Source organism: Aspergillus steynii (genome assembly GCF_002849105.1).
Source record: "Aspergillus steynii IBT 23096 chromosome Unknown P170scaffold_1, whole genome shotgun sequence".
Classification (NCBI taxonomy): domain Eukaryota; kingdom Fungi; phylum Ascomycota; class Eurotiomycetes; order Eurotiales; family Aspergillaceae; genus Aspergillus; species Aspergillus steynii.
The window spans coordinates 106,254-132,826 of record NW_020194398.1 but is presented as its reverse complement, the minus strand read 5'-3'; the positions used below and the strand labels follow the sequence as shown (position 1 = coordinate 132,826).

General features: G+C 57.2%; 6 protein-coding genes across 6 annotated transcripts; 3 read left to right on the top strand and 3 right to left on the bottom strand.

Annotated features, from left to right (window-relative positions):
• Positions 1-180: 180 nt before the first annotated feature.
• P170DRAFT_396173 (U2-type spliceosomal complex subunit CWC24) lies at positions 181-1,322 on the bottom strand (the record flags this gene model as incomplete). The annotated part of the gene is made up of 1 exon (XM_024846104.1): positions 181-1,322. The coding sequence occupies one exon, from the start codon at positions 1,320-1,322 to the stop codon at positions 306-308; it is 1,017 nt and encodes a 338-aa protein (XP_024708939.1). The 3' UTR covers positions 181-305.
• Positions 1,323-2,940: 1,618 nt separating this feature from the next.
• Positions 2,941-8,090, top strand: P170DRAFT_346224 (putative nuclear migration protein (ApsA); the record flags this gene model as incomplete). Its single annotated transcript, XM_024843554.1, has 5 exons — positions 2,941-3,363; positions 3,433-5,397; positions 5,443-6,006; positions 6,052-7,948; positions 8,014-8,090. 5 exons carry the CDS (start codon positions 2,941-2,943, stop codon positions 8,088-8,090), a joined length of 4,926 nt encoding a protein of 1,641 aa, XP_024708938.1.
• Positions 8,091-8,777: 687 nt separating this feature from the next.
• Positions 8,778-10,041, top strand: P170DRAFT_431463 (class I SAM-dependent methyltransferase). Its single transcript, XM_024848041.1, has 3 exons — positions 8,778-8,867; positions 8,974-9,090; positions 9,168-10,041. Exons 1-3 carry the CDS (start codon positions 8,861-8,863, stop codon positions 9,860-9,862), a joined length of 819 nt encoding a protein of 272 aa, XP_024708937.1. The 5' UTR covers positions 8,778-8,860; the 3' UTR covers positions 9,863-10,041.
• A 108-nt stretch (positions 10,042-10,149) lies between these two features.
• Positions 10,150-11,611, bottom strand: P170DRAFT_347850 (uncharacterized protein; the record flags this gene model as incomplete). The annotated part of the gene is made up of 2 exons (XM_024843653.1): positions 10,150-10,564; positions 10,614-11,611. The coding sequence occupies 2 exons, from the start codon at positions 11,609-11,611 to the stop codon at positions 10,150-10,152; spliced, it is 1,413 nt and encodes a 470-aa protein (XP_024708936.1).
• Positions 11,612-12,489: 878 nt separating this feature from the next.
• P170DRAFT_344811 (BAR and SH3 domain-containing protein) lies at positions 12,490-14,097 on the top strand (the record flags this gene model as incomplete). The annotated part of the gene is made up of 4 exons (XM_024843484.1): positions 12,490-12,600; positions 12,664-12,975; positions 13,037-13,153; positions 13,204-14,097. 4 exons carry the CDS (start codon positions 12,490-12,492, stop codon positions 14,095-14,097), a joined length of 1,434 nt encoding a protein of 477 aa, XP_024708935.1.
• Positions 14,098-14,450: 353 nt separating this feature from the next.
• On the bottom strand, positions 14,451-26,560 carry P170DRAFT_441919 (uncharacterized protein; the record flags this gene model as incomplete). The annotated part of the gene is made up of 5 exons (XM_024850426.1): positions 14,451-15,128; positions 23,812-24,354; positions 24,622-26,195; positions 26,226-26,473; positions 26,520-26,560. The coding sequence occupies 5 exons, from the start codon at positions 26,558-26,560 to the stop codon at positions 14,451-14,453; spliced, it is 3,084 nt and encodes a 1,027-aa protein (XP_024708934.1).
• Positions 26,561-26,573: the final 13 nt, after the last annotated feature.

Below are 26,573 nucleotides of genomic sequence, written 5' to 3'. Positions count from 1 at the left end.
GTGGAGGATTGGATGGATGTTTCACGCAGAGAAATGAGACCCCGGGGTTGAGAACATACCGCACCTACGCTACTCCCCCGGAGATCTTTTCAGAGGATCACGGTGCGCCAACCACGTCCTCCACTCCTATAGAGTTTCGTGAGAATTATGGCCATCTAGAGACGCACAAACATAGCGACTGCTGCCAATCCCAACTTCATTCCGGAATCATTCATTCGAGGTATCTGAGCTATATAATACATGACAGGATTGCAGACCCGCTGCAACTGTTGGCGGTGTTCATCAGTCTGAGGAGGTGGCCCGGATCAGGAGCTCTCGGCGCCCTCTTCATCTTCGCTGCTAACTTCCTCGCCCTCGGCAATGGCCTGCTCCCGCCGCTTGCGAGCTCGCTCGCGTTTCTTTTCTAGCAGATGGTTCAGCTTCTTGGCCGTGTTGAACACACCGCCAGTGCCAGCCCCGCAGGCCGCACAGGAAGGATTCTTTCGATATCGTTGCAACGCGCAGGACTCGCAGAAATAATGACCGCACTTGGTGAGGATCGGGTTTTGATAGGGCTTCTTGCAGATGATGCAGGCAAACGGGATATTCTCGAGCATCTCGTCTTCGTCGTCGTCGTCGTCCTTGGACGCGTTGCCACCGCTCCTCTGCGACGTCACCTTTCCGCTCAAAGTCTTGCCCTTGGTGTTGATCTCCCAGTCTCGGTCCAGCTCCCAGCCTTGCTTGTAATCCTCACGCGCGTGAAGATAAATACAACCGTCGCCGAAGCCACAATACCCCGTGAGTTTGTAATCCTTGCAGACATTGGGCATGTAGTCCGTGAAGGTGATGGTTCGCACGTTGGTGGGCGCTTTCATGGGACCGAACTTTTTGCTGGGGGCGTCGGGGTTTTTCTGAATGAAGGACTGATAGTTGGCCGCTCCTTTGTACGTTCCATCGGCCGCAGACGACTCGGACGGAGCGGGTCGAGCTCGCGTCGTGCCCAGCAGGTTCTTCTCGTTTAGGTCCTCATCATACCAGTTGGACTGCTTGGTCGCATCGTTGGTCGACGCCAGCGGAGCCGGAGCAGCGGCGGTCGCTTGTTCATCCTGCGTGGCATCCCTGCGGGGGGCGTTGGCAGCCGACGAAGCCGTCACGGCCGCCGTCTTGCGCCGTCTTTTGATCCTCCGGCCCTCGTCATCATCGGAGGAAGTGAACCCAGAGTCCGAGTCCGAGGCGGGCGGAGGGGTGGCGGGCTTCTTGCGGAAATTGGATTTGGCCTTGGCCGATCGCTTTTTGAAGGAGAACTGCGGCACGTCGTCGGCGACTTTGGTTTCGTCGGCCATTGTGAGGGGATGGTAGGTCTCGGTGGGCAGGAGGATGCGGTGATACTTGACATCGATGGATATTATTTCGGGCGGTGGCGTTGCAGCTCGGCGCGGAGGGTCCACGTGACCGATGACCAATCCGTGGGTTCATCTATCACGTGACGCATCAGGTGACGGCGATGGAAGCGAGCCGAACATCCACGTGATCTCGGCTCACCACGTGACCCGCGGGAGGAACCGCCGGCCGGCGTTACGTGGTTCCGGTACGAGCGACATACGGGCCTGGTAAGTAAGGCGGCGGTTGACAAGTCATCTTTCGTCGCTCGTCGGCGATCCTTTTGTTATTGTTTATCGCCCCAAGTCTGGTTCCAGGGAACCTTATTTGGGGTTTATACCGGCCTGCAGCTGTCTCGATCGAGCTCTGCGTTATTGGAATGCGACTGATCGATCAGATCCCATGATATAAAACACCCTGGACATTCAATAGGCGTAGACCAACACCTCCCAGCTCCCCCCATCGCCAGAGGATCTAGAGTCCGGTCTCCCCCTGACTCTTGAAACAATCCGATTAATTACGTGAACCCCAGCAAACAAACCGAACCAACCATCCCTTCGCCTCCCTCTTGTCTCGCTCTCTCTCCCTCTCTTCTCTTCCTCTTTCCTCCCCGCCCAACGAGTCGCCCTCGTCTCGTTGTCCACCCCCTCCTCGGCACCCTCTGGATTCCCTAATTTGTCCCTCTCTTTCCCCCCCTCACCCCCTTCCTTCCTTTCCATTTTTTCCCTCTCTTTTTGCCCTTTTATTTTATTTGATTCTTTTTTCTTCCTTCACCTTCCCGACTCTACTGTCCTTCCTTATCGTGATTGATTGATTGACTTGCTTTTCCTTTTTCTTTCCTTTTTTTCTTATATTAATGTCATATGTGTTGTTTGGACGTCGGTGACTGTCGCATCCGTCGAACCAACCCTTCCAGTCTGTTGTTGTAATCAATTGCCCCGTTGCGATTGCCATTCGATCCTCGCGGTGGCGGTTCGTTCTGGTTGGTCCACATCCTTGTCGACCGGTCGTCCACAACGCGTTTGTGTTGTCTCGATTTCTGGCGGTACGTCGGGAACTCCGCTCCACGGCCGCCCTTCGTCTCCCTCGCTGACAATCCCGAGTAGCCTCGCTCTCGACCCTCTGCGGTTGAACTCTTTGTTTTTGTTTTTCTCTGTTCTTCTTCCGTCGCCTTCGTCGGTTTTTAATTTCACGTTTACTCGCCAACGACGAACACGGCCGTCCCTCCCAAATACCGAAACACGGTGCCCATCGCCTGGCACTGTCGCATTCCACGTGGGGACTGTGTGAGGATTGCAGAAGCCTGGTCGCTGGTCGGCTAATCGAACGCCTGGAGAATACCGAATCGAATCGCCTCGGATCAAATCGCCTGCACTATCAAGGGTCGACTGGCTCGTCGGATGATGACTGAGGCCTGAGAAGGGATACGAGAGGCACGAGGCGACGAGCTTTGCGGGTTTTTATCGGCAGCTGTGTCCTCCCCCGAGAGGACCAGACACCACCCGCAGGCTATTCCATCGAACGATGACTACATCTTTGTCAGATTCAACAGGTAACGGTGCGACCGAGCAGGGCCGAAGGATGTCGACGATCGAGGATCCCTTTGTTTCCCCTTCCGAGGGCCACGAGGGCCAAGCCGCTCCCCGCGAGTCGCATAGGTATTCGTCCTTCGACACCCAGTTGTTCAGCCTGGATGCGTCTTCCCCGGCGCAGGCAAAGCGGGCCCTCGAGGCTCACCTGGCGGAGACGGAGCGCAGGCTGGAGGAGGCGTCGAAACTCGGCACGGCGCTGATCGAGCAGCAGAAGGAGCTGGAGGACAAGTTGAAGGAGGTCGAGCAGCAGCAGGAGGAGGGCCAGATTGGGCCGGACCTGCGTCGGAAGCTGGCGGACCTGGAGCGCGAATACAACGAGATTGGCCGCGAGACTGCCAGGGCATTCCTTGCCCCGAAGCGCCTGGCGGGTGGCGATGAGCCGCACCTGGGCACTCCGTCAATGGACCAGAAGGTACATGTGTTGCATATCCACTCGGCCCACCGGCCTCTCCGACGTAACTAACACCCGTGAACTTTGCAGTCGCCCCTCAGTCCCGCCTTGTTCGCCGGCCAGGCGACCAACTCTCCCAGTAAAGTGAGCGTACCATCTCGAAAGCAGCGGAACCAGCCCTCGAGCCGCGTTCACGACATCGAATTTGCCACCGAGATTTCCACGTCCCTCCTGGCTCAGGTGCGTCAGCTGCAGGCTCTCCTTGCCGAGCGGGAGGAGACGTTGAAGATCGTCAATCTGGAGAAGTCGCGGCTGGAGCTCGAGGCGGAGGGCTATGCCCAGCGCATTCGTGCCTTGGATGAGAGCGAGGAGCGCTACAAGGATGAGAACTGGGCCCTGGAAACCCGGACGCATGAGTTAATGGCCACCGTCAAGGAGGCCACCGATCGAGAAAGCCGACTTAATAGCAGCTTGGGCACCCTCACCACCGAAAAGAACGCCGTGGAACGCGAACTCGAGGACTTGAAGCAGACCAATTCCAAACTGATTGAAGACCAGACAGCGGCCCAGAAGGCAAACGACGCCGAACTTCACCTCTTGCGCAGAAACCTCAACGCGGGCGACCTGGAACGGCAGTCGTTGCAACAGAAGCTGGAGGAATTGAACTCCCAGAACCAAGAGCTTGCGAAAGCGGTAGCCATGCGACTGCGGCAGCACGAAGCCGAAGCTACTCGCGATTCTCCTCGGGATGACGACTCCGATGATCAAGGCCGAGCGACCCCGGACAATTCCCCGCCCCCATCTCCGAACAAGTTCACTCCTCGTCACAACCATCTCGAGACGGAGACGTTGCGAAGCTCCCTGGGTCATGCCCACCGAATGATCCAGAACCTCAAGAGCACCATCCATCGCGAGAAGACCGAAAAGATTGAGCTGAAGCGGATGCTGCAAGAGGCCCGGGATGAAGTTGAGCAGCGTCGCCGTGAAGGCGCCGGGCCGGCAGGCCCGTCCAACAAGCGCCAGAAAACTAAAGCTGAGGCCCAAAGAAAACCGGCCCGTCCGGATCTGCTTGGTGCCGGTCGACGCCAAGCGACGGAGATTGAGGTGCACGACACTGAATGGGAAGACAACGGCGCTGATTCGAGTCCGTCGCACAAGGCTGCCCTGAACTCCTCTCGGGGCCCTGCCGGCGGTCAGTCGTCTGACGAGCCCAGCGATACGTACCACACTGCCACCGAGGCGGACGATGCCTTCGAGACCGCAAACGAGCGCGAGACCGCGACGGAAAGTGACGCGTTCCAGACTGGCATTGAAAGCATGGCCGAGAGTAGCAGCGACTCGGGTGATGCCACAGAAACCGAGGACCGCCTCCAAAGAACACCTCGCGGCCGTGTGTCGTCTTTGACTCTGACCAAGACTCGCGATCGAACGTCGTACCAGAGCACTGCTTCAACTTCCGGCGATGAAGATGATACCGAACCCGAGGAATTCCCGTCCCCTAGTCAAGTCTCGACGGCTCGCTACCGCCTGAGGAAGAAGCGAAGCGTCCAGCGGAGAATCCGTCCTTCCGGTGAGGCTCCCATGGCATCTACAAGCCGGCCATCAAGTGCTCGAGAATCCCCGGCGACAAGCTTCAACGAAGAGCTGGAGTCATCGGAAGGGCAAAGCTTGTTTGCAGAGCTTGCTGAACTGGATGGCGAGGATGACGAAGGCGAGTTTGGCCCACCGATGCAACGCGAGCCCACTTCCTCGTCTTCCACCCCGCGAATGATCCCCATGTCCGATTCGAGGAGACCGTCAGAGGCTCCACTGGAAGCTCCACTCAAACCCACCATGGTCGACTCTGGTGTCATGACCGATCCCTGGGAGCCCCTGGCGTCCGTTAGCCAGGAGTCGACTGGCGACGAGATTGTCTCCAGGGCGCCGGCAACGCCAAAGAAGGCGGCAATGTCCGACGCGGGCACTGCTACCGAGGCGCCCGAAACTCCACAGGTGGCCCATTCGGCAACCCAGTGGACGCCGCTGAAAGCACCCCTTGACCGTGATGGTGATCATGTTCCTGATGTGCCAACTCCGCCTAAATCGGTGTGGGATGATCAGGTATCAGACGCCCAGCGTGATGAAAACGACCAGCCTGCCCTGCTACGACTGGATATCTCATCTATTTCCACCCAGGAGACCACGCCAGTTGCGCCCACCCGTCCCGATTTGAGCACGGCCTATCTTGTCGGAGGCCTGACCGAACCAGTTGCGCTTCCTACTGCTGAGCCCGCAGAAATCAATTACTCGGTGATCTCCTCTCAATCGACGGAGCCGCTCGTGGCCACACTTCCCACCCCCGAACCGGTGTATGTGCCAAACATGGTCGTCTCTTCAGTCCTTACGGAGCACACTCTACCAGTCGTGGCGACGCCCGTCGAGCCCGTGGTTGAACCTCCGGTCTCCGTCTCAGAGCGTGGCACTAGCACGGACATCCAACAGTTGGCCGTTTCGACCCTCTTCTCTGAGCAGACAGAACCGGTGGTCGCTACTCTGCCCGAACCGAAACCTGAAGTCGCCGTTGTAGAGCGCGCTGCCCAATGTGACCTGCCAAATATGACCGTTTCTATTCTCACCCCAGAATCGACCGAGCCAGTCGCTCCACGAGTGCCGGACGTTGCCCCAGTCCCGGATCTTGCTCTTTCACTTCTGACCCCTGAATCTACCGAGCCAGTGGCGCCCCAAGCACCAGAGGCTGCCCCAGTGCCGGATTTGGCTCTTTCACTTCTCACCCCCGAATCCACCGAGCCGGTAGCGCCACAAGCGCCGGAGGTCGTCCCCGTACCAGAATTGGCTCTTTCACTTCTTACCCCAGAGTCAACCGAACCCATCGCGCCGCAAGTTCAGGAGGTTCTTCCAGCGCCTGAGGTTGCTGTTCCAGTGCCTGAGCTGTCACTTTCTACAGTCCACTCGTTGGAAACGCTCCCCGTCCAGTGCACGCCAGCCCCAGCCCTTCCTGCAGTGGCTCCATCCGACAACATAGCGTATACCACCCAAGATCGGGGTGCTGGACCTGACACCGAAATCCCCAACATTCCATCTGTGGTGGTCGCCCAGGACGATGCGACGGAGGACTCCGTTGATGTCAATGGCACGAAGGAGCAGGAGACGGAAAGTGTGCTACCTTTGGGCTCCATCTCTGGAAACGCGGGCCCGCGCCACGCAAGACGCCTGTCCTCTTCTCAATTGGCAGACCAGGGCGCTCAGACAATCCTGTCCTCTAAGCAGATTGACCAGCTGCTCCTTGACCGCGTGACTTCTCGCCCCTTATCTCCCCCAGACAGCGATAAGGCCAAGGAGCTGAGCAACTCTCCCTTCGCCACGCCGAAGGCGCGACCTCGACCCGTTCATCAGGCTTCGACAACATCTCTCCACCGGCGGCCAAGTAGCGCCAACAGCCTATCTTCAAGTGTGCACAGCCATCCCCCGTTGCCTGCCGATCACAAGGAAGCCATCCTGGCTGCCGAGAAGAAATCACTCGATCAGCGACCCGCATCCCCTGCCCTCATGGGGCCTCCGCTTGCCCCCGCGTCCGCCTACAAGACTAACGCTTCACAACGCCCGCGAACTCCGAACGAGCCGACCGGCTATGTTCACTCAACGAAAACCACCTCGTCGCGTGCCAAAGGAAGGCGCGAAAGTCAGGTGTCGCGAAGGTCGTCGGTTTCATCCTTTGCTTCCGAGGTTGAAGAACGGTTCAATGGGCATCCCAACGCAGCTGGCTTCCCTTACGGGCATCCCGCTGGTACAGATGCGCGGATGATCCAGGCGATCACCCAGACGATGATCGGAGAGTTCCTTTGGAAATACACCCGCAAGGCTGTTTCCGGGGAGATCTCGAACACCCGACACCGCCGATACTTCTGGGTGCATCCGTATACCCGCACGCTGTACTGGAGCGAGCACGATCCGCAAACTGCCGGCAAGACCGAAACCCGGACGAAGAGCGTTCCCATCGAGGGTGTCCGAGTTGTGGCGGATGATAACCCATACCCCCCTGGCCTTCACTGCAGGAGCTTGGAGGTCATTAGCCCGGGTCGTCGGATCCGGTTTACGGCCACCACTAGCCAAAGACACGAGACCTGGTTCAACGCGCTCTCATATCTTCTGCTGCGAAACCCGGCGGACGAAGGTGAAGAGGAGAATAACGTGACCTTGGAAGATATCGACGAGTTCAACCCTGGATTCCGCTCGCGTTCCCAACAAACGGCACGCATGTCAGTTTCTTCCTCCCAGAGCCGTCCTCTTCGAAACCCACCGAAGCAGCGGGCGGCATCGGCCATGTCTGTACGCAACAACAACACCTTGACACCTGGCCGCGTTTCTCCCGCCTTGAGCACGCCCTCTCAGTATTCGGATCAGGTCCGACACAGCTCCACATCCCGGCTAAGTACGATTTTGAACTCGACGATCAAGGGTTCGCTCGGCCGACGAGGTCCGGGCTATGCCAGTTCCAGCCTCCATGATGGTAGCCTCCATGACCACGATAGCGAAGAGGATCTACGACATATGATGGAGAGACAAGAGCAGAATGATCGACTGGAGAATGTTCGCGCTTGCTGCGATGGTATGTAGATGTCCCCACACTAGATATGACCCCCGGCCGCGTTGCTAACCATCGTTCACTTGCAGGCAAGCACGATGTCAGTTCGCTGTCAAGGATGAGTCGGTATAGCCCACGGGCCAACCGTATCCACTCCCACCATTAGCCCCGAATCTCTTTTTCATGCATCTTCTGGAGCAACGACTGTTTCCGGCTGCCTGGAGTTTGTACTCATATCGCTGACAGATTTCCTTCTTTTCTACCGCCCGCTATGTTTTTAATCCTGGGGTTTTCGAGACCTTTTCTTTTTTCTTTGGTTTCTCTCGCCGCTCTAGTGCCTGTGGACCTTTATTTCCTGCCATTCCTTCCTGCCTGTATCACAGCATGATTTAGTGATTTCCTTTGTTGATACTCATTGTCAGCCCCCGCATAGACCCGGGTCATTCATTCGCATCGGCTTGGCATCTTCCTCTTTCTCCTTCCTATCTCCTGTGCGATTACTCTCGCCTGCTCGAGCATCTTGTATCTTTGATTTGTCCCGGATCTTGGCCTTGAACTGTAATGAGCGAGATTGACTGATTATCGGGTTTGCATCCGCATCGTTCACCGTGTTCGTTATTTGGTTTTATCTTTTGTATTTTTTGGCCCGCCCGGATATTGGACCGGGTGCCATCCTTGATCGAGGCAATCGAATTCTTGAAGACAACGAGCTCTCCGTCTGATTCTCTGGAGGGTGATGGGTTGATGCCTGTCGGGCGCTTAGTCAGCCGAAGTCTCCGAGGCTCGGAGACTTTTCTCCACGCCAAACCAATCCACTCCGCCATACTTTCTCTCCCTCTCTCTGTAGTTGCGCCCACGATGGCTTCGGCAAACGAACCAACAACGCGACAATGGCTGGCGTCGCTGGCCGAACCAGGCGTGCTTCTGGTGTGGGCCATGTCTTGTAGGTGTCTTGACCTGTGGTGACTTTCGAACACCCCCCCCACATTCCTGCGTCCCTTGCTCTATACCGTATCAGTTGGCATCGCACTTGGACTGATCCGAGTCAGACTATGTGAAAACCAATCTGGAAGCCGTTTTCCAACGAGGCCAGATCCTCGCTCCACTACTAGAGACCAGCCGCCTCCGCGATGAGGCGTTCGGCAAGTTCTGGCTCCAATTCAGCTGTCAGTGTTTGCTCCTCTTCTACTTGGCCCACTCTTTGGCGGTCCCAGTCGCTAATCACCAAAGCGACCCCGTGCAGCCCTCCGAGAGGATTCTATTCAATCCGCTCAGCCGGCCGCCGACCAACCTACTCCCCCCACGCAAGGCGAAATCCAAGGCTCCTCGGACCTGATTCCACCTATTCTGGCCCAGGCCTCGGGTCTGGTCCTGGACGTGGGACCCGGCACCGGGACCCAGATGCCGCTGCTACGGTCCCCGGCCATCAAAGCCATCTATGGCGCCGAGCCTTGCCACGGACTGCACGAGGAGCTGCGCGCCCGGGCCAACGCCAACGGTCTCGGCGAGAAGTACCACATCCTCCCCTGCAGCGTTGCGGGGTCGCAGCTGAACCCCGTCCTGCAGAAGAACGGGCTCGACCGCACGGACCGGGGAGTTTTCGACACCATTGTCTGCGTGCGCGTCCTGTGCTCCGTGCCCGACATGCAGCAGACCGTGAACGAACTGTATGCCTTGCTCCGGCCCGGCGGCAGGCTGCTCATCGTGGAGCACGTGGTGAATCCGTGGCGGACGGCGAAGGGGTCCGTTGTGGCGAGGGCCCTGCAGACTCTGTACGGAGCCTTGGGCTGGAGCTTCTACGTGGGCGATTGTTGTCTGAACCGCGATACGGAAAAGGCGCTGCGGACCGCTGGCGAGTGGGAATCCGTCGACATAGATCGGTGGTTTGGCCGCACCGTCATGCCGTATATCTCGGGGGTTCTGGTCAAAAAGGCGTAGATTACAGAGGTGTATTTAGATACGATGGTGGTGGAGAAGAGAGGCCTCGTTGGTGCTCCGGTTGGACAGTTCCGATGACTTTTGGCTTTTCGGTTTGTTAAGCTGTGATAAAAGCAGACTGTGAAGTTGATTTCTGGAGGGGATACTCTTCGCATGGAAGACTAGAGGGTATCAATATCATTCGTAATTTCTTGAGGCGATAAATAAACAATATGTAAGCAGGACCGATGCTCTACAGCCATAGCAAATGAGGCCTGGAACATGCCCGGGGTATCTTCACAATGGAGCTAGCCGGGCTTGGGACGTCCCGGCGGCCAGAAATCAAAAAGATCGAGAGCTTCGGTCGTCCATGGACCTTGCTCGTGGTTGGTATCATCATTGTGCTGGTTTAATGGACTTTTGGAGCAGGCCGTTCGACGTTGAAAGCTAGCGCTTGTTAATGTGGTAGGATCTGAATACGATTTGCGAAGTCCGGTCAGAGATCTGCTCGGCGGGAGACCCTGTGCCTGAGCACTGTGACAGACTGCGGCTGAAAGCAATGGAGATGGTGCCGATGGTCCAGAGGATGTAGATTTTGAGGGAGTCGTGGTCTTGGATTGTACCGAGTCATCAATCATTTCATCAAGGACAAACTGCGTGGAGGCGGATGGTGTGAAATCAAAGTTTGTCGCAATGCGATCGGCGCTCGGTGCTGGGGCATTTCTAGAGAGTCAATTCCAGAGTCCGTTCACGTTCTAGAGCACATACTAACTGCGACTTGCCCCACGCGAGCCCATTTGTCCTTGCCGATACCGCTGCCGTGGTGGGCGCTTTCGAGGATGCCTGGGTAGGCAAAAGCGCGCTGTACATCAACTTTTTACGCGGCTTTTCGTTTGACAGACGTAGCTTGTTAACAGGTTTGTCTGGCGGAATCCGTGATGAAGCCTTTGAAACGTTACCAGTAGCTGACTGGGGTCTCTCAATCCCAAGGGTCTCGGCGGTGTCTCTCGGCTTGGGAGCGGACGTCGACAAAGAACTGGACTTGACTCTGGAGGGATTCGGATCCTTCCGCGGTTTCCCAACGTGAGAGGGGCCGTGTTGCGACGCTGGGTCCTGCTCTGTAGTGTCGAGTGGGTCGGATAGGTCGATGACCTCAGGATGATCTGGACGTGAAGCATTAGGCAGTGACTCGCGCGGTCGACTGTCGGAGCAAGCCGTCTTTTGGCGCTTTGGAGCTGGCTGAGACACTTGTTGATCAACCTTCTGTGGCCTTGGCGGGGTTCTACCTTCGTGGGGAGAAACTAGATGCGCGATCGGGGTCTTCTTGATCCCCAGCAGGTCATTTAACGACCGCGACGGTTGCGAGGAGAGCGACGATCGTAAGGGGGTGGACGAGCGAACGGAGGGGGTCGGCGGACCTGCCGGACGTGACGGAGATCCTTGACTAGACTTCTTCGCGTAGAGAGCCGAGAGATCTGTCTCCGTTTTCTCCATTGGCTCGCAGACCTGGATTATCACGCCTCGGTCCAGCTCCAACTCATCGCCGTCCTGAATGCTTTCCTCATGGCGCCAATGCAGGTCTCCAACGAAGTTGCCCGTAGTATCGTAAACCATAGCCCGCTTATTGAACGTGTGAAACCTCAGATATCCATCCTGCCAGCGTTTGGCTTTGCGCCGCATATCATGGGTGAACAGGCATCGGAACTTGATCACGGGCGCGGTGTTCTGCGTAGTCGGGACGCTCAAGCTGGATGCGACGGGGGTCGACATGATCGAGGGGACGAGGGCCAAAGCTTGGCGACCCTCGGACTGAGGACCATCTGGGCAAGGATGGGAGCGGGAGGAGGGGGGCGTGTGTGAGATGGAAATGGAAGGAGAATCAAGCAGGAGACGAGGGAGAAAGACGAGGGAGAAAGACGAGGGCATGGAAAAAGAGCGGGTCCGGCGTGGCTGCCTGAGGCCACCCTCCGCGGGAAGGCGCCCGTCGCGATCCTCGTCGTCTACTTCGACTTCTTCTGCTCCCCTATCGGCTTCCATTTGGGCCCTCGTCGCTGCACTTTCCAGTCTCCAGTGCGTGCAGAATCCTCTGGGATATACTGTCGTCCACCACAGCACCAGACCGAGTAGAGTCTGGACGTGTCGGACGGCCGATAGAGACCTGGCCGGACCATGGTAGCAGGCCGCTACCAACGCAGGAACCAATGGCCGCCCGATCTATACAAACAGGAACACGCTTCATGCATCGTCCGATGGCAGACAGGAAGGCACCACAGGGGCTCCTGGTCGAGACTCGAGGGTCCGACTCCGATGGGGCCCGAAACTCCACGTCGGTTCTTTCCTCTGTCGATCGCGTCGACTAGAATAAGGCAGAAATCCAGCTGAAACGCCGTTGACAAACGGGACTCCAACGAGAGTCGGACAGGCTGCGTCATCCGATCGAGGCTCTCTTGTCCTTCGTCCTCTTTCAAATCCGCCCCTCTTCTTCCTTCTCCAATCCTCCCCTTTCCCCCTTTTGCATTTCATCGCGCTGTTCGCCTTGGGCTCTCTCCCCCCGCCTCCTTCTTTACCTGCCCACTGCGCTCTCCCCGCCTTTCTGCTCGTGAATTGACCATCGCCCTCCCTCCACCGCTGGTTGAGCGAGCGACACAATGCAGAGCGTACAAAGACACTTCGGGAAATTCATGAAGAGGTCGGCCGATGAAAGCCAGGTGGCCATTCTTCTGAAGGATTTCGATGAAGCGGACAAGCTGCTGGGCCGGGTAAGGAACTCTTCTCTCTGCCTGCCGTTGCGTCGTCCGTCAACTGATCGGCATCTGCCGTAGATTATCGATTCGACCAGTGCCTGGCGCGATGCCTGGTCCGGGCTCTTGACGCATCAGAGTCGAATGATCGGCGAATTCGAGGACCTCTACGCTCCCATCGCCGGCTCAGACCCTTCCCCACACAATGCTGCCGCCACCCCTGAATCGACCCTGGCCCGAACAAATAAACTGCGCGAGGAGTATGAGGACCTGCAGAAGGAGCTTCTCACGGAACTCAGCGCGGTGGACCAACGTATGATCCAGCCGGCGTCGGAGGCCCGGGAATGCTTCATCCCCGTGAAGAAAACCATCAAGAAGCGAGATGACAAAAAGGTGTGCCATCATCGGGTGGAAAGGACTGTTCTGGAGTACTAACGTCTTCTCTCTCGGCCAGTTGGACTACGAGCGCTACCAAAGCCGCGTCGACAGCTATGCCAAAAAGACGAAGCGATCGGATCGTGACAACCAAAGCCTGGCCAAAGCGGAGAGCGAGCTCTCGAAAGCGACCGAGGTATGCACAAACCGAGCGCTGCCTTCACAGTGCTAGTCTAACAGAACCAGGAATATCATGCCGCGGATGAACATTTGCGACAGAACCTTCCGCCGTTGATCACCGCAGCCTTCTCGATGCTCCCTCGCCTGCTGGCCACGCAGGTCGAGCTCCAGAACTCGATGCTGGCGAACTACTACACCGCCATCTACAACTATAGCCAGGAGGAGAAGTTTCCGTCGCCGCCCCTGCCCATGGAGCAAATTGTGCTGGACTGGCAGCAGGTTCTGCTGCCGGTCCAAGAAGAAGTCGAGGGGTTCGGCTGCCTTGCTAACGGCAAAGTTGTGCGAGGGTCTCAGGGCACCGACGACCATCGCAACGGCAGCAGCCATGGAACCGGCAGTGCATCCGTTGGAGGCTTCTCTCGGCGTCGCTCTAGCGGCCAGCTGTCGTCCACGCAGCAACGCGCGACTTCCCCAGCCCCCAGGATCCCTGCCTCGTCGCCGGCATATGATACGAAGCCCCGGGTTAACGATCTGGCACCCTCCTCGTCGTCTCTCAGCACTCCTTCTACCCATCTCTCCCCCAACAGCTATCGTACGCCGGCGTCCGAGCAGATTCGTCCATCTTCCTCCTCGGGACTTTCGCCTGCGAGTGCCCGCACCGACTATTTTGACCGCAATCCCTCCCCGTCCGGCAGCGGAGCCACTTCTCCCGGCTACAGCGTCCTCGCAGCTGCGATCGGCAAGAAGAAACCGCCGCCGCCACCAAAGCCCCGTGCCGCCTCGAATCCGGCCCTGTATGTGACGGCCCTGTATGATTTCGGCGGTCAGAGCGCCGGGGATCTTGCCTTCCAGGAGGGGGACCGAATTCGCGTTCTCGAGAAGACCGACAGCACGGACGACTGGTGGGAGGGCGAGCTGCGAGGGGTGAAGGGGAGCTTCCCGGCCAACTATGTGGAATGAGCGCGTCCTGGATGATGCGGGCGAAATTAGATAGAGTGGGTTGATAGCATTTCTTGACAAGGCATGCTTATGGGGAAAAATGCCGGGCTGGGCGGTGCCTTCCAGGCATAGTAGTACAATTATGCAACTAATCAGGACACAAAAGTCACCATCCAAGCGAACCGGAATCAATGGAATATCTCTCTGTATCTTTTCGATTGCTTGGGCCTTTGCTATGGGAGCTGGTAACACTAGATCGTTATGTCTGCAGTATACTATTGAACGACAAACACCTCGACATCGTGATGCAAGGAATGGAGAAAGCCATGGGATAAGAATACAGCCTCCTCCGGCAGGGTCATCGTGGAAGCGTCCTAAATAAAAGCCCCCTCGGAGGTAGTGTCGTCGTCCGACATGCCCGTTCCCATCTGTTGACGACGGCTGTTCAAGAACAGTTCCACCATGCGCTTGCTGGAGATGGGGGACCCCATGCTCGGGGGCTGACGCAGGGAGTCTTTGAAGTCGCTCTGCTCCTGCTCGGCCTTCAGGTTCTCGTTGGTCACTCGCCCCCCGTCGCGACGGCCGCGGGCGGATCGCACGTAGAGAGTTTTGCTGTCGTGAGGAACCGGGGACCGTTTCACCTGGTATCGGTCGTACATTCCGCCGACGGCCATTCTTTGCTGGAACTCACTCGCGTCTCGCTTGGGGGTCGGCGAAACGGAGTACCAAATACGGTTGCTCGGCCGCAGCTGCATCGGGGCCGACGTGGGATTATTGTCTCGCTTGCGACCTCGAACAGGCGAGAAGGCCTTCTCGGGGGTGCCGCCCGATGGTTTTTGGAGAATCGGGATCGAGGACGGCGAGGACACGATCGTACTGCCGGTCTGCTCCTTGGGAACACCCACGATCGTGCGGACACTAGATGATCGGCTGAAAGGCCGAGAGTAATTATGAGCGAGCCGAGCCGAGTCTTCCTGCCTGGTCAAGAGGTCTTCGGGGTCTCTTATCCGCCGAGAGATGACTCTCGGCAAGACATCGTCCTCGCCATATATCTGCGTGTCCTCTCTGTAATGGTCTCTCCGCGCCGGCAAATCCAGATCCTCGATTCTTTCCATCTGAGACCGCACCCACTGCTGCCAATCGGCGCTGCGTCGCGCGGAAGGCTCTCGTCGGGGAGACATGGAAGCTCGGGTCGGGGAGCTATAGGCCGATCGCTGACTGGCGTATATCGTTGCGACACCCGGTTCGTCTTCCGGTGGCGAAGCGTGGGAGTCGGCTCGTTGGTCCTTCTTGGTGGGTGTATTTCCACTCGTTGTCCGTGAATAAACGCTGGATGAATCGGAAGTGCTGAGCCGGGGTTGCATGTCGACAACGACTATGCTGCTCGAATCATCTTCCTGAGCCTTGGTCGCGCCCAAGATTCCGTCCTGGGAATCGGTCAATTTCCGCTCGCTGGCTTGAAGGTATTCGAGGTCTTGCGACGGAATAGGATTGTGAAGCTGCCGGGGCATCGGGTCCCGTGGAGTCGGCGCCTCGGCGCGGGCTGTCGCAAACGATTTCGGGGAGGTGACCGACTCATCACTAGGGATGTGGCGGATTGTCTGTCGACTGCGATGCGGACGCAGCGAGGATGCTCGTGTCGGAATGGCACGGTGCTCCTTGACGTGGCCAAAGACAACGTCCTCGGTCGAGCCGTTTGCGCCATGACCGCGGATCCGTTTCATCAAAGCGGCATACAATCGCCGACTATCAACGGAGCCGTCGGGAGTCGGGGACGAGGTCAGAGTAGTCGGTTGGGGATTCCGACTGGATACGCCCTTCTCGTCGATAACTGACAAGGAACCCCGATCTCCTCCCTTCCCGGCGGTGATGGTGTTGGCGACCGACGAGTCAGCCCAACTAGTCACGCGCGAGTGCGTGGTAGCAAAGCTTTCAATACTCCGAGCGCTTCGAATGGTCGCCGGTCGACAGCTACTCGGACTAGTCCATTGACGGAAACCATCGGCTGAGTACGGCTGTGCGTTTGAAGAATGGTCTTCTGTCGTCGACTTGATCGGAGAGGGGTCGGCGTATTGGGGATCGGAGGAAGAGGGCGAGTCGTGCGCGGTCTCTTGCGCCGCGGCGGGCTTCGACAGGCCCAGAACACGTTTGATTCCCCTCTTGATGGAAGACGAAAAGGATCGGGTTCTTGCATGAGGGGAACCACCATTGAACGAACTGCGCGGAGAGGGCGTGCTGGCCAGGTCACCTTCGGCCGTGCTGAGGGTGCGAAAAGTTTTCCGGAACGGTTTGTGCTCTCGTTTTGGTCTGCCTGCGAGAAAGGACGACTGGCCGTACCTGCTCAGATCGGGCACAGATTGCTTCTGGAACTGGCTACGGGCTATCTGGACTGCGGCGTCATGGCTCGTGGCGTAGTCCAATGTGTTGAGTGCGCCTTGATCGCCTCTGAAAAAAGACCACGAGCGCCTCAGAGTTCCAGATGTGCGTGGTACCTCGGATGAAGATTGCCCATCATTTGCAGGCGCGTAGGAATGGGACGATATCCCGGTGCTTCGACGGGAGAAACGTGGACCGGTTGTAAACATCGATCGAGTCTTGCGAAGCCGCCGATATGACGACGGTAAGGAAGAGTCACGACCATCCAGGCCTCCGAATTCACTGATAGGGGGCAGCATTGCAAGCGACATGGGATCATTGTCATGGGACGACATGTCCGTCATCTGCGAACGAGTCTGGAGCGTATCTGAACCATTCTCGGAAGGCGGATGGTGTCTTCTTCGAGGCACGGCCATGTTTCCCGGGCCTCCCAGACGATCGTACGAGCGCTGGTAGTCCAGAGAGGATCTCTCGGTGGAACGTCGCATGGCCAGAGACGCGGCCGCCGTGGCATGCTGTCTCGCAGTACCCACGTCAAACGGTTCGGTAGACACCGAGTCCGGGCGAGCTCTACGGATCGAGCGAGTTGATCTAGTCCTCCGAAGACGGTCTTTGGATGTCAGAGATGCGGAAGGAATCATGGTGTTTGGGCGAGAAAAGAATGCTTGGATAGATCTGTGAGCCAGGATGGGGGAAGAAAAGAAGAATGCCCGAGGGGCTGCCCTCTTGACGACTCCATCGAGAGGGCGACATGTTTGGTCTGTCTGGGAGATTCAGGGAAGGAACGACCGATGGATGGAGGGAAAGAGAGAGAGATAGAGAGAGAAGGAAGGAATGAAGGAAAGAAAGAGGAAGCAGAAGGAAGAGTCATTGCGTGAGTCACGGGGGAGTCACGCATTGTCGGCCACGTGAGACCTTTCAGATCCAGACTGCAGGAGTATAAAGATTAAGGAGCCAATACAAACTATCTCCATCTCCATCTCCATTCCCATTCAACACCAGACTCCCGCCCATCATCGACTTGCGCCGGTCTCCGTCTCTCACTAACGGCCCCACGAACCTCAGTACTCACCATGATCCGCCTCGACGGCCGCACTCTTGAAGGAGGCGGCCAACTCGTTCGCATTGCAGTTGCACTCTCTGCTCTGACGGGCAAATCGGTCAACATTTCGCACATTCGTGGCAACCGCAAAGGGAAACAAGGCCTCAAGAGATCTCATCTGGCCGCCGTTCAGTTCCTGGCAGAGCTAACGGGGAGCTCGGTGTCCGGTGCTGAAGTCGGTTCGTCTTCGCTGAGCTTTTATCCCGCGCGGTCTTTATTGAATGCCACTGGGGAGCCGATGAATGACGGCCTGCAAGTAGAACGAGACATTCACATCGAGCTGTCAACGGCCGGCTCGGTCTTTCTCGTCGTTCAAGCCATCTATCCCTATCTCCTACATGCCGCGGCAGGCCCGACGCGAGTGACCATTACGGGGGGTACCAACGTCTCGTTCGCCCCGTCGTTCGATTACGTCTCTCAGGTTCTGGCGCCCAATCTCGCGAGGCTCGGCCTGCCTCCGCTGACCGTCCATCTAGAGAAAAGGGGATGGGGCACCGGCCCCGTCAGCCTGGGTAAGGTTGCCTTGGAGATCGAGCCCCTCCGCTCGCAGGATCGGTCGGGTCTGCAATTTCCCCAGATTGATCTCGGTCAATTCCGACGCGGCCAAGTGACCCGGATTGATCTCACCGTCCTGGCCCCAGATGATCTGCTGGAAGAAGAACCCCCGGACCGAGCCCCGGATCGCCCGCAAACCGTTCGCCAGTTCATCGAAAGGGCGGCGCACCGACAGCTCCGCACGAGGCTCGCGGCATTGCCTCCGTGGATTTGCAATGGTCGATCGGATTCCTTCTCCGAGGCCGACGCTCTTCCTATCCGCACCTACGCGTCGGAACCCACCCGCCATCCCTCGCAGACCTACCTGCTTTTTGTGGCGCACACGTCGACGGGGTTCAAGATCGGGCACGACGCACTCTGGGCAGGCATCAAGACCGACAAGCGTCAGAAAGCGCGAGGAGACCGCGCCAACCGAATTTTGGCGGCGACCACAAGCCTGGTCGAGACATGCGTGGATGGGTTCATTCGCGAGCTGTACGATGCGTCACTGCAACCCGACCCCGTGGCGGCTCTGCGCCGGCCCTGCGTGGACGAGACCATGCGCGACCAACTGGTGGTGTTCGAGGCGCTGGGAGGGAACTTCGCGGACGGACAGGTCGAGGACGAGCGGTTCTGGAGCCTGCATACGTTGACGGCGCAGTGGGTGTGCCGAGAGATGCTGGAGGGGTGATGCGCTAGGGTTTGATGCCGTCCGGGAATCTATCGACTACGTTCCATCGCGAATCCTTCGCACTAGCGTGACCCCCAGTCAAGTATTAACTCAATAAATTCGTAGAAACGGTCGAGAGGGTATGAGGAATCTCGACCGATATTAGACAGTGGCGTATACATCACAACAGAAGCCAAGATGACCGAGCGACCCGAACAGAGCAGCAGGGGAAAGCACCAGTGCACCTGCGCCATCTGCGCCAGCCTGCTGGCAGACCCGATAACCAGGAGACTCTGGGGCGATCCGAAGACATTCCGGGTCCTCAGTCGCCGGGTTCCCAGTGCCGCCAACCAGCCAGCAGCGATTGAGACGGAGAACGGGAAAGGACGTCTATCCCTGCCTTCTGCGGAGATGCTCGACATGAGAGAAAAGAAAAGAAAAGACAAGAAAAGAAAGAAAAGAGAGAGAGAACGAGAGAGACAGAAAAAGTGCCGGCCCCGATGAAATCCACAAAAGCCGCCCTCCAAATGGTATATGCCCGTGATCGATCACAACTCCCAACAATGCATCAAGTCAGAGCTCCCAATAATGATAAGAGAGAGAAAAAAAAAGAAAAGAAAAGAAAATCGAAGAGAAAGAAAGAAGCAACCAAAAGAAGTCAAATGAAATCCGGAGACGAGCGCGCCGACGATGTGCGCGACTCGGTGCCAGCCCGCGGGAGGCCGAATGACGGCAGTTCCCCTTCGTCTCCGGTCAATGCATCGTAGCGGCGTGATCACAGATCGAGGACGACGTCCTTGAAGGGCGAATCATTCAGGATTTCCGAAGGCAAGGCCCGGCGGTAATCTCGGGGCTGGGCGAACGGCGAGGGTGATGTCGGGCGACGGAGCTTCAATTGCTACAGAGAGGGAGCGTTAGCTGGGATGGTTCGCATGCGCCAGGAGGCGAACGCAGGAGGGAAAATGACATACCACGCAGTCGGGGCATTTGCCTCCTTGAATGTTGACGCGGCCACGGCAGCCGCGAGGATAGTTGGCGCACGAGTACATGACGAGAGTGGTTTTTTGCTTTTTTTTTCTGGTTCGCTTTGAGACCACACGATGTCTGGCAGTCGATGAGGATAAAAAAGAGTAGGAAGTTTTTTTTTTCCCCTGTCCCGGCAAAGGAGCTATTTTTTTTGCTTTTCTTTCTTCGTTCGTTTCTTTGATTTGACTGGGGAATCCCAACTGAAACCGAAGGGGTTAAAAAATAGCCACCAGCAAAAAAAAAAAAAAAAAAAAAAAGGCCCCAGGGGACGACAGTAATAAGAAGCAGAAATCCGCAAATCCGCCCCCGAGCACGGCAATTACGTCAAGATCGTTGGGCGACCGTTTTGTCTTGCAGCGAGGCGCCAAAAAGGATCGCGAACTAAGGCGCCGGTCGAAGTCCGTCGAGCTTCTAGCGCTGACCGTCGCTGCGCCACTGCGCCAAAAGGGTAAGTCAAAGGAATGGAAAAGAAGGGAAGAATCGGTCAACGATCAGGGAGATGGGCAGGAGAAAGAATTCGAAGGACGAGAGACGGGCAGTCCTCGAAGGGGGCGAGTCGAGGGTTTCGTGCGGTTTTTATATCGTCGATCCCAGCGAGAGAAGAAAATGGGATTTTATTTTATTTATTGAATTCCATTTGATTTTTTACGGAGTCGGGATTTTTTTTAATTTTATTTTATTTTATTTTTCAGTTGCAAAATCAGTCCAATTATTGCAGAGGGAATAAATCCCCAATAATCAAAAGATCAATCAAAGGTAATCAGGCCTAATCTAAGAACCTCGAATGAGAATTCTAGAATGCCGGAACCATGTTTCTTTTTTTTTTTTTTTATTTATTTTTCTTTTTTTTTTTTCTTTAATTTAATTAATTGCTCTGTTAATCAAATGATACGCGCCAATAACGTCAGGCCGATTCCAGTTCTGACGGCCACACGGCTCGGCCTGACGAGATGGCAGTATTTTCCATCCTCCTGCTTCGTTTGCCCGCCTGATCTGAAAAAGAAAAGAAAATAAAAGAAAAGAAACAAAAAAAGGACATCGGCTACGGAGGACGTCTAGCTGAACTCTGCTGCATCCCCCAGTGGATTCCCGCGGGAAGCTGTTCCACGAGGGAAAGGCACAAAAAGAGAAGAGAAGAAAAGAAAAAGCCTACCGACCCACTTCGCAGTCTGACTCCGTCGACCGTTAGTCTCGTCCGACGGAGTACTACTGTGTACTGCGTAAACTGCGAAGCCGAGGGCTGGCATGGCATGGGTCGAGGGGGCCAGCAGAGCCGGTGAGAAGGCAGCCTCAGCCTTTCACAGGATGAACACAGCGAGGCATGTACCGTCTGAATGACTCGCCGGTTTGGCCCCTGGCATCGGATGATATTCCTCGACTGTGTAGGCGGGATTGCAGGGGGCGTGGGCCCTGTCAGAACGGACAGCACGATGCTCAATCTTCCAGCTTCGCTTCGCCGGGGGCGTTTCGGATTGAGAGGCCGCATTCTGGATCTTTGGGCCGCGAACCGTCGCACCACCGAAGTTTCCACTGTTTCTGGAACGTCAACAATCGGCTTCTTCTTTTTCTTCTTACGCAGTATTATTTTTATTTTTTTCCCGCTTTCCTGCCGTTGGTGTCATTCCTCCTCCGTCCTTCTTGACTCATTTTTGGCCGCGGTCTTTGCGAGGGCGTCGACTTGTCGGAAGACGCGGAATCGACTTGCCAATGAAGACCCGAAAGAATAATTCCTCGTCTTTGTTTGCGGGATGCATGTCGAGAGGCGTCGATCCGATCCCCCTAGATTTCTTGCCTTAGCCCGAGATCCCAAGCTTTGGTTTTTTTTCTTTTCTTTTCTTTTTTTTTTTTTTTTTTCGCTCGGCCTTTGCCTGGACCATGACATTGGGGCCAATCCGAGTATCCATGAATGCGGTATGCGAGGCTCTTCTGGCCGGGATCACGACGGTCGTTGGAGCAGCTGAGGTCGGTGGCGGCGACGAGAAGCGTCACTTGACCCCGTCAGGTGCGGACTCTTGGATCTGCTTCGGAAGATGCTATCGTACTTCGTATATTCTAAATTCTAATCTGCTCGAATCTCTATTCGCGACTGGCGATCGTGGAGATCGGGCACGAAGCCTCCGCTCCGTGGAATCCTACGCAGTATATACGAAGACTTAATACTTCAACGACGGCCAGGATTGCAGTCCGGCCTGCCCCATGCAGTAACCCCGAGAGAGTCGGGGATAGATAATTGCCCTCAATTCCTCGGGAATCCGAGCAAAATAAATCCCTGGGTTTCACCAGCCGCCCCAAGCGGGGCCCCCTAGTGGGAGAGGGTGCCAGCCCGATACTCGATGCAGTGACGGAGACGAAGGGATTCGGGATTTTAGATTGCTTTAGTCTGTCCGCTCTCTGCTGTCCTCCGTAAGAGTCTCATCTCGCCTCTTCGTGCCAATCACACCGATGCCTCGTCGATAACCGACCTGGTGCCCGTCTCCACCGCATCGCCAGCCAGTCCCGATTCTTTTTAACCCGGCGCCCTCTTCTGTAACGGTCGGTCGGTGGACGGACTCGAGTGATCGCAGATTCAGGAGGCACCGAGGAGAGAGAATACGAAGTCTCCCCCTCTCCCAAGCCTTGTCCGGGCAAGGCATCCTCCCCCGGGCGCGCCGGGGCTGAAATCCGCCAGATCCTTCGTAGTTGAGCCGCCTCGTCCGGGATCCTGGGATCGACACCGCCGTTTTCCCGTTTGTTCGACCGTTTCCAGACCGTTCTAGAGCCCGTGGCCAATGTCCGGCTGACCCGGAGGATACGGCGTCCTCCGCGCTCGCGTTTTTGGGAGGCCCAAAGTCGGGTGACGGTCGAGAGCTCTCGCGACGCCAAATGTCACATCGCCGCGCTAGAAGCGAACCACCAAACAGAGTCGATCGGGGGAAAATCGGTGCAGACCCACGATCCCGGCAGCAGGATCGGAACCCGTCATGCAAGCAAGCCAGCCAGCCAGACCAGACCAGCCAGACCAGGCCAGGCCTGGCCACCTCGTCGGACCCATGCCAGACGATAGCTCCCAAGGTTTGATGGTGAAACCCCAGCATCTACGGTTCGTGCCTAGATTTGGGTCGGAGATCAGTATGATCGACATGGGGCAGGCGTTTCGAGGTCCCCCCGATCCCGACAATAATGCATGTAACACGGGCTTTCAGACATTCAGCAGCGATCGAAGCACGAGCCAGGCCCCGAGCACGCCGATGGCCGACGCAACCAGCAGCCCGTTGCCTTCCCACGTCAACGCCAGATACGCCAGTCCGCCGACCGCCAGCTCCTTCCTGCGCGCCACGTCGCGTTTGCTCTGCCAGGCCGGATCGATCGGGAACGGCGCGACCGGCGTCGTCGTGGCATCTGCGCCTTCTGGTCGCACCGAGGCCACGGGTACCGACACCGAGAGCGCAACGGCGCGGTGGTCAGAGGTGGGAAACAGCGGTAACGCCTGGTAGCCTTCTGCGCGGACCCGGGCCTCCTCCCTGTCCACGCCCGGCGGCGAGTCCAAATACAAGATGCGGTCGCACCAGCTGGGCCATCGGGTTCTCGTCCACAGCCCGTCCGGCGAGTCGTCGTCCGCCGTTCCGTCCCGCGCCGCCGCCCGGCGTGCAGCATGGGTGTACTTGTACGTGGGCGCAAAGGTAACCGGCGCCTCTGACAGGCCGTGGAAACTTCGGGACTGTTTCATCTCGCGCGTGAGCTGATCCTCCCGCAAGAGATGCGAGTAGTGCCGGGGGCTCGTCGGTTCCACATCGTTCCGCGGAAACCGGGCCTGGTCCTCCTGGCGCGGCGAGACGTCGGCCGTGCGATAATTCAGGTCCCCGGCCAGGAAGAGATAGCTCGTAGGCGCAAAGAGGCCGTGGTGCTCGGTGCGTCCACTCGACGTAGGACCACGTAGCAAGGCCGCCCTCTCCGACTCCTCGTCGTCTCCCGCCCCGGAGGGGGAGGGGTCGCGAGCAAAGACCAGTCTCTCCACCATACTACGCCAATCCCTGTTCCTCCGTTCCACCGCGTCCTCCATGGGGGCCAGGTGAGCGGCGATGAATGTGAGATCGGCGGTGTGGTCGGATGCGTTGGGCATCGCGACGGCCAGCCGTGCGCCAACGGCGCCTTTGTTGCCCATTTGCTGGACTCCCAGGCCGACTCCGGCAGTATCAACAGATGCGACGTCGTCAGCTACGTCCGACCGGGCAAACACCAGGAGGCCTGTCATGCCGACATTCTCCGTCGCGACCGTGACGTAATGGCACGCCCAGTGCCGGGCCACCGCGCGATCCACCAGCCGGGAAAATGCGCTCAAGTATGGGGTCAAGAAGGAGCCGCCAAGGAAGGCATAGGCGATCGGAGCGACCTCCTGGAGGCTGAGCACGATGAGATCGGGCGGCGAGAGCGAGCTGGCATCGTCGGTCGTAGGGAGCGCATCGAAGAAATGGGGGGCGAACCGGTCGACGTCGACAGGGTTTCGGGCGCAGTTGAAGGTGAGGATGTACAGGGAGAGGGTGTCTTTCATTTTGGGGAGTTTATAGAATTTAACACAAAGTCGTAAAAGTCGCTAGAATCGTGTAGAGATGAAAACTGCAGAGGGAGACGGAGGAGAGAAGAGAAGAGGGAGAGGAAGAAGGAAGACAGACGGCGGCGCGTGTGACGATCAGTGGATCTTCTTCTGCTTTCCGCCGTCATTTTCCTCTTCCCTTCTCTTCCTCTTCGTAAGGATTCAACCATCACCATCTTCTGTCTACCAGTCTCCAGTATTTTAATCTCCAGTCTATAACTTCCCCCGCATCTCCTCCAACTCCACCAGCAACATCCCCTCCGCCACGTCTTCCTCCTCCTCCATCTCATAAACCCACCGCGCTCGCCCTGTTCGCGGACTGCGCACTTCGAGCTCCATCTTCATCTGTCGGACAAATGCCACGACCTGGTTCTCGGCGATCATCTGTCCAGGCTCAACCAGCACCTCGATCAGCTTTCCCGACAACGGGAGCACGATTTGTCGAGGGTTGTCCGTGTCGCCGCGTCGATGAGAGGACGAAACCAAGGCAGCCGTCGCCGTCGAGGTTGTCTTCAGCTGCAGTCGATATGTCGCCTTGGAAGAAGGCGTGGTGTATTCGACTTCCGCCGCCATCGAGGCGGGAAAGTCATTTTGGAGAACGCGAGTGAGCTGTAGATGATGTTGCTCTCTCGGCTCGGCGACCGTATTTAATGGCTCGAGGGCAAGAGACCAGGCGTCTCCGCGCCGGAACAACAGGCTCGAACTGGGAAGGGTAGGGGGTGCAGTAGTCCGTGACGATGGCTGGGAGACCCCATGGCTGATTGCCTGTGAAATGTTTTCCCCCAGTTGAAGAGCTGGGTGGAGCTGTCTCTCGAGCCACTGCGTATCGGTGCTGCCCCCTAAAAAGTCTTCGTGCTCAACAACTCCGCGCAAGAGGTCGAGGTTGGTCTGCACCCCGGAAACCCTGGTATCGGTGAGCACTCGGCGGGCCTTGGACACTGCTGCCTCCCAGCTGAATGCCGCGACAATGATCTTCGCCAGGAGATTATCGAATTGCGCACCCACAACCACCGCGCTCGATCCGGTCGTACCTACATGCGTGTCGAGACGGACGCCATGTCCAGTAGGCACCAGAAACTCGGTGATCTTCCCCATACTGAGCGAGAATCCCCTACGAGGATCCTCCGCACATAGTCGTAGTTGAATAGAATGTCCATGTTTGGGGACTGCGGGATTGCCTCCCAAGCCAATTTGAGACAAGGAACGTCCTTGAGCGAGTTGGAACTGGGCCTGCACCAAATCAAACCCTGTGATGGCCTCGGTGACGGTGTGTTCCACCTGCAGACGGGGATTGATTTCGAGGAAGTAAAACTCGCTGCGTCGTTCGTGGACCAGAAATTCAACCGTCCCTAGCGACCGATAACCAATCGTCTTTGCCATGCGTAACGCTGCATCGATGACCTGCTGGAGCAAGCCTCGGTTTGGGATTAACGACGGTGCGATTTCCACGCTTTTCTGGAACCGCCGCTGGACGCTGCAGTCGCGCTCCCAGAGATGGCGGGCGTCAGTACCGTCGCCAATCACTTGCACCTCGATATGATGGAATCCGTCGACGGCGGCCTTCTCTACAAAGACTGTTTCGGACGGCGATTCGTTCGTTGCTGCGCGAATGGCGTTCTCCAGTTCGTGCTCTTGACGGACCAGGCGAATTCCTCTCCCTCCACCACCATCCACTGCCTTGATCATAACAGGGTAGTGGACCTGATGTGCGAAGGCCTGGATCTCCGCCATGTCGGAAGTAGCGTTTGGGATGGCTGGCAATACAGGGACACTGCATTGCACCGCCAGTTGCTTTGCCTGCAATTTATCGCCCGTGCGCCTCAAGATCGCGGCTCCAGGTCCTATAACCGCAATGCCAGCATCGCTCATACGACTGGCAAAGTCAGCACTCTCGCTGAGGAACCCGTAGCCTGGATGGACGGTGTCGATGTCATGTTTGCGAGCAAGACCGACGAGAAGCGAAACGTCGGAATACGCTGCCGGGGAGGGCAATGGCAGAAGGTGATGAGGATGAGCAATATCGCAATGAGAGCGATCATCTTCCGTGTACAGCGCAAAAGTCTCAATCGACGGAGAGAATTCGCGCGCAGCCTGGATAATTCGGACGGCAATCTCGCCTCTGGCTCGTCAGCGTACATGGCGCAAGTCAACGAGGTGCCAATTACCTGTTGGCGATCAACAGCCGCCGAATCGGCTGGTCGGTCATTTTCAGCAGGCAA

What these genes read in the sequence shown, in the direction of transcription:
- P170DRAFT_431463 (XM_024848041.1), top strand. An exon ending in GTTCTGGCTCCAATTCAGCT is followed by an intron (nt 9,091 to 9,167) that starts GTCAGTGTTTGC and finishes GACCCCGTGCAG; the next exon opens with CCCTCCGAGAGGATTCTATT.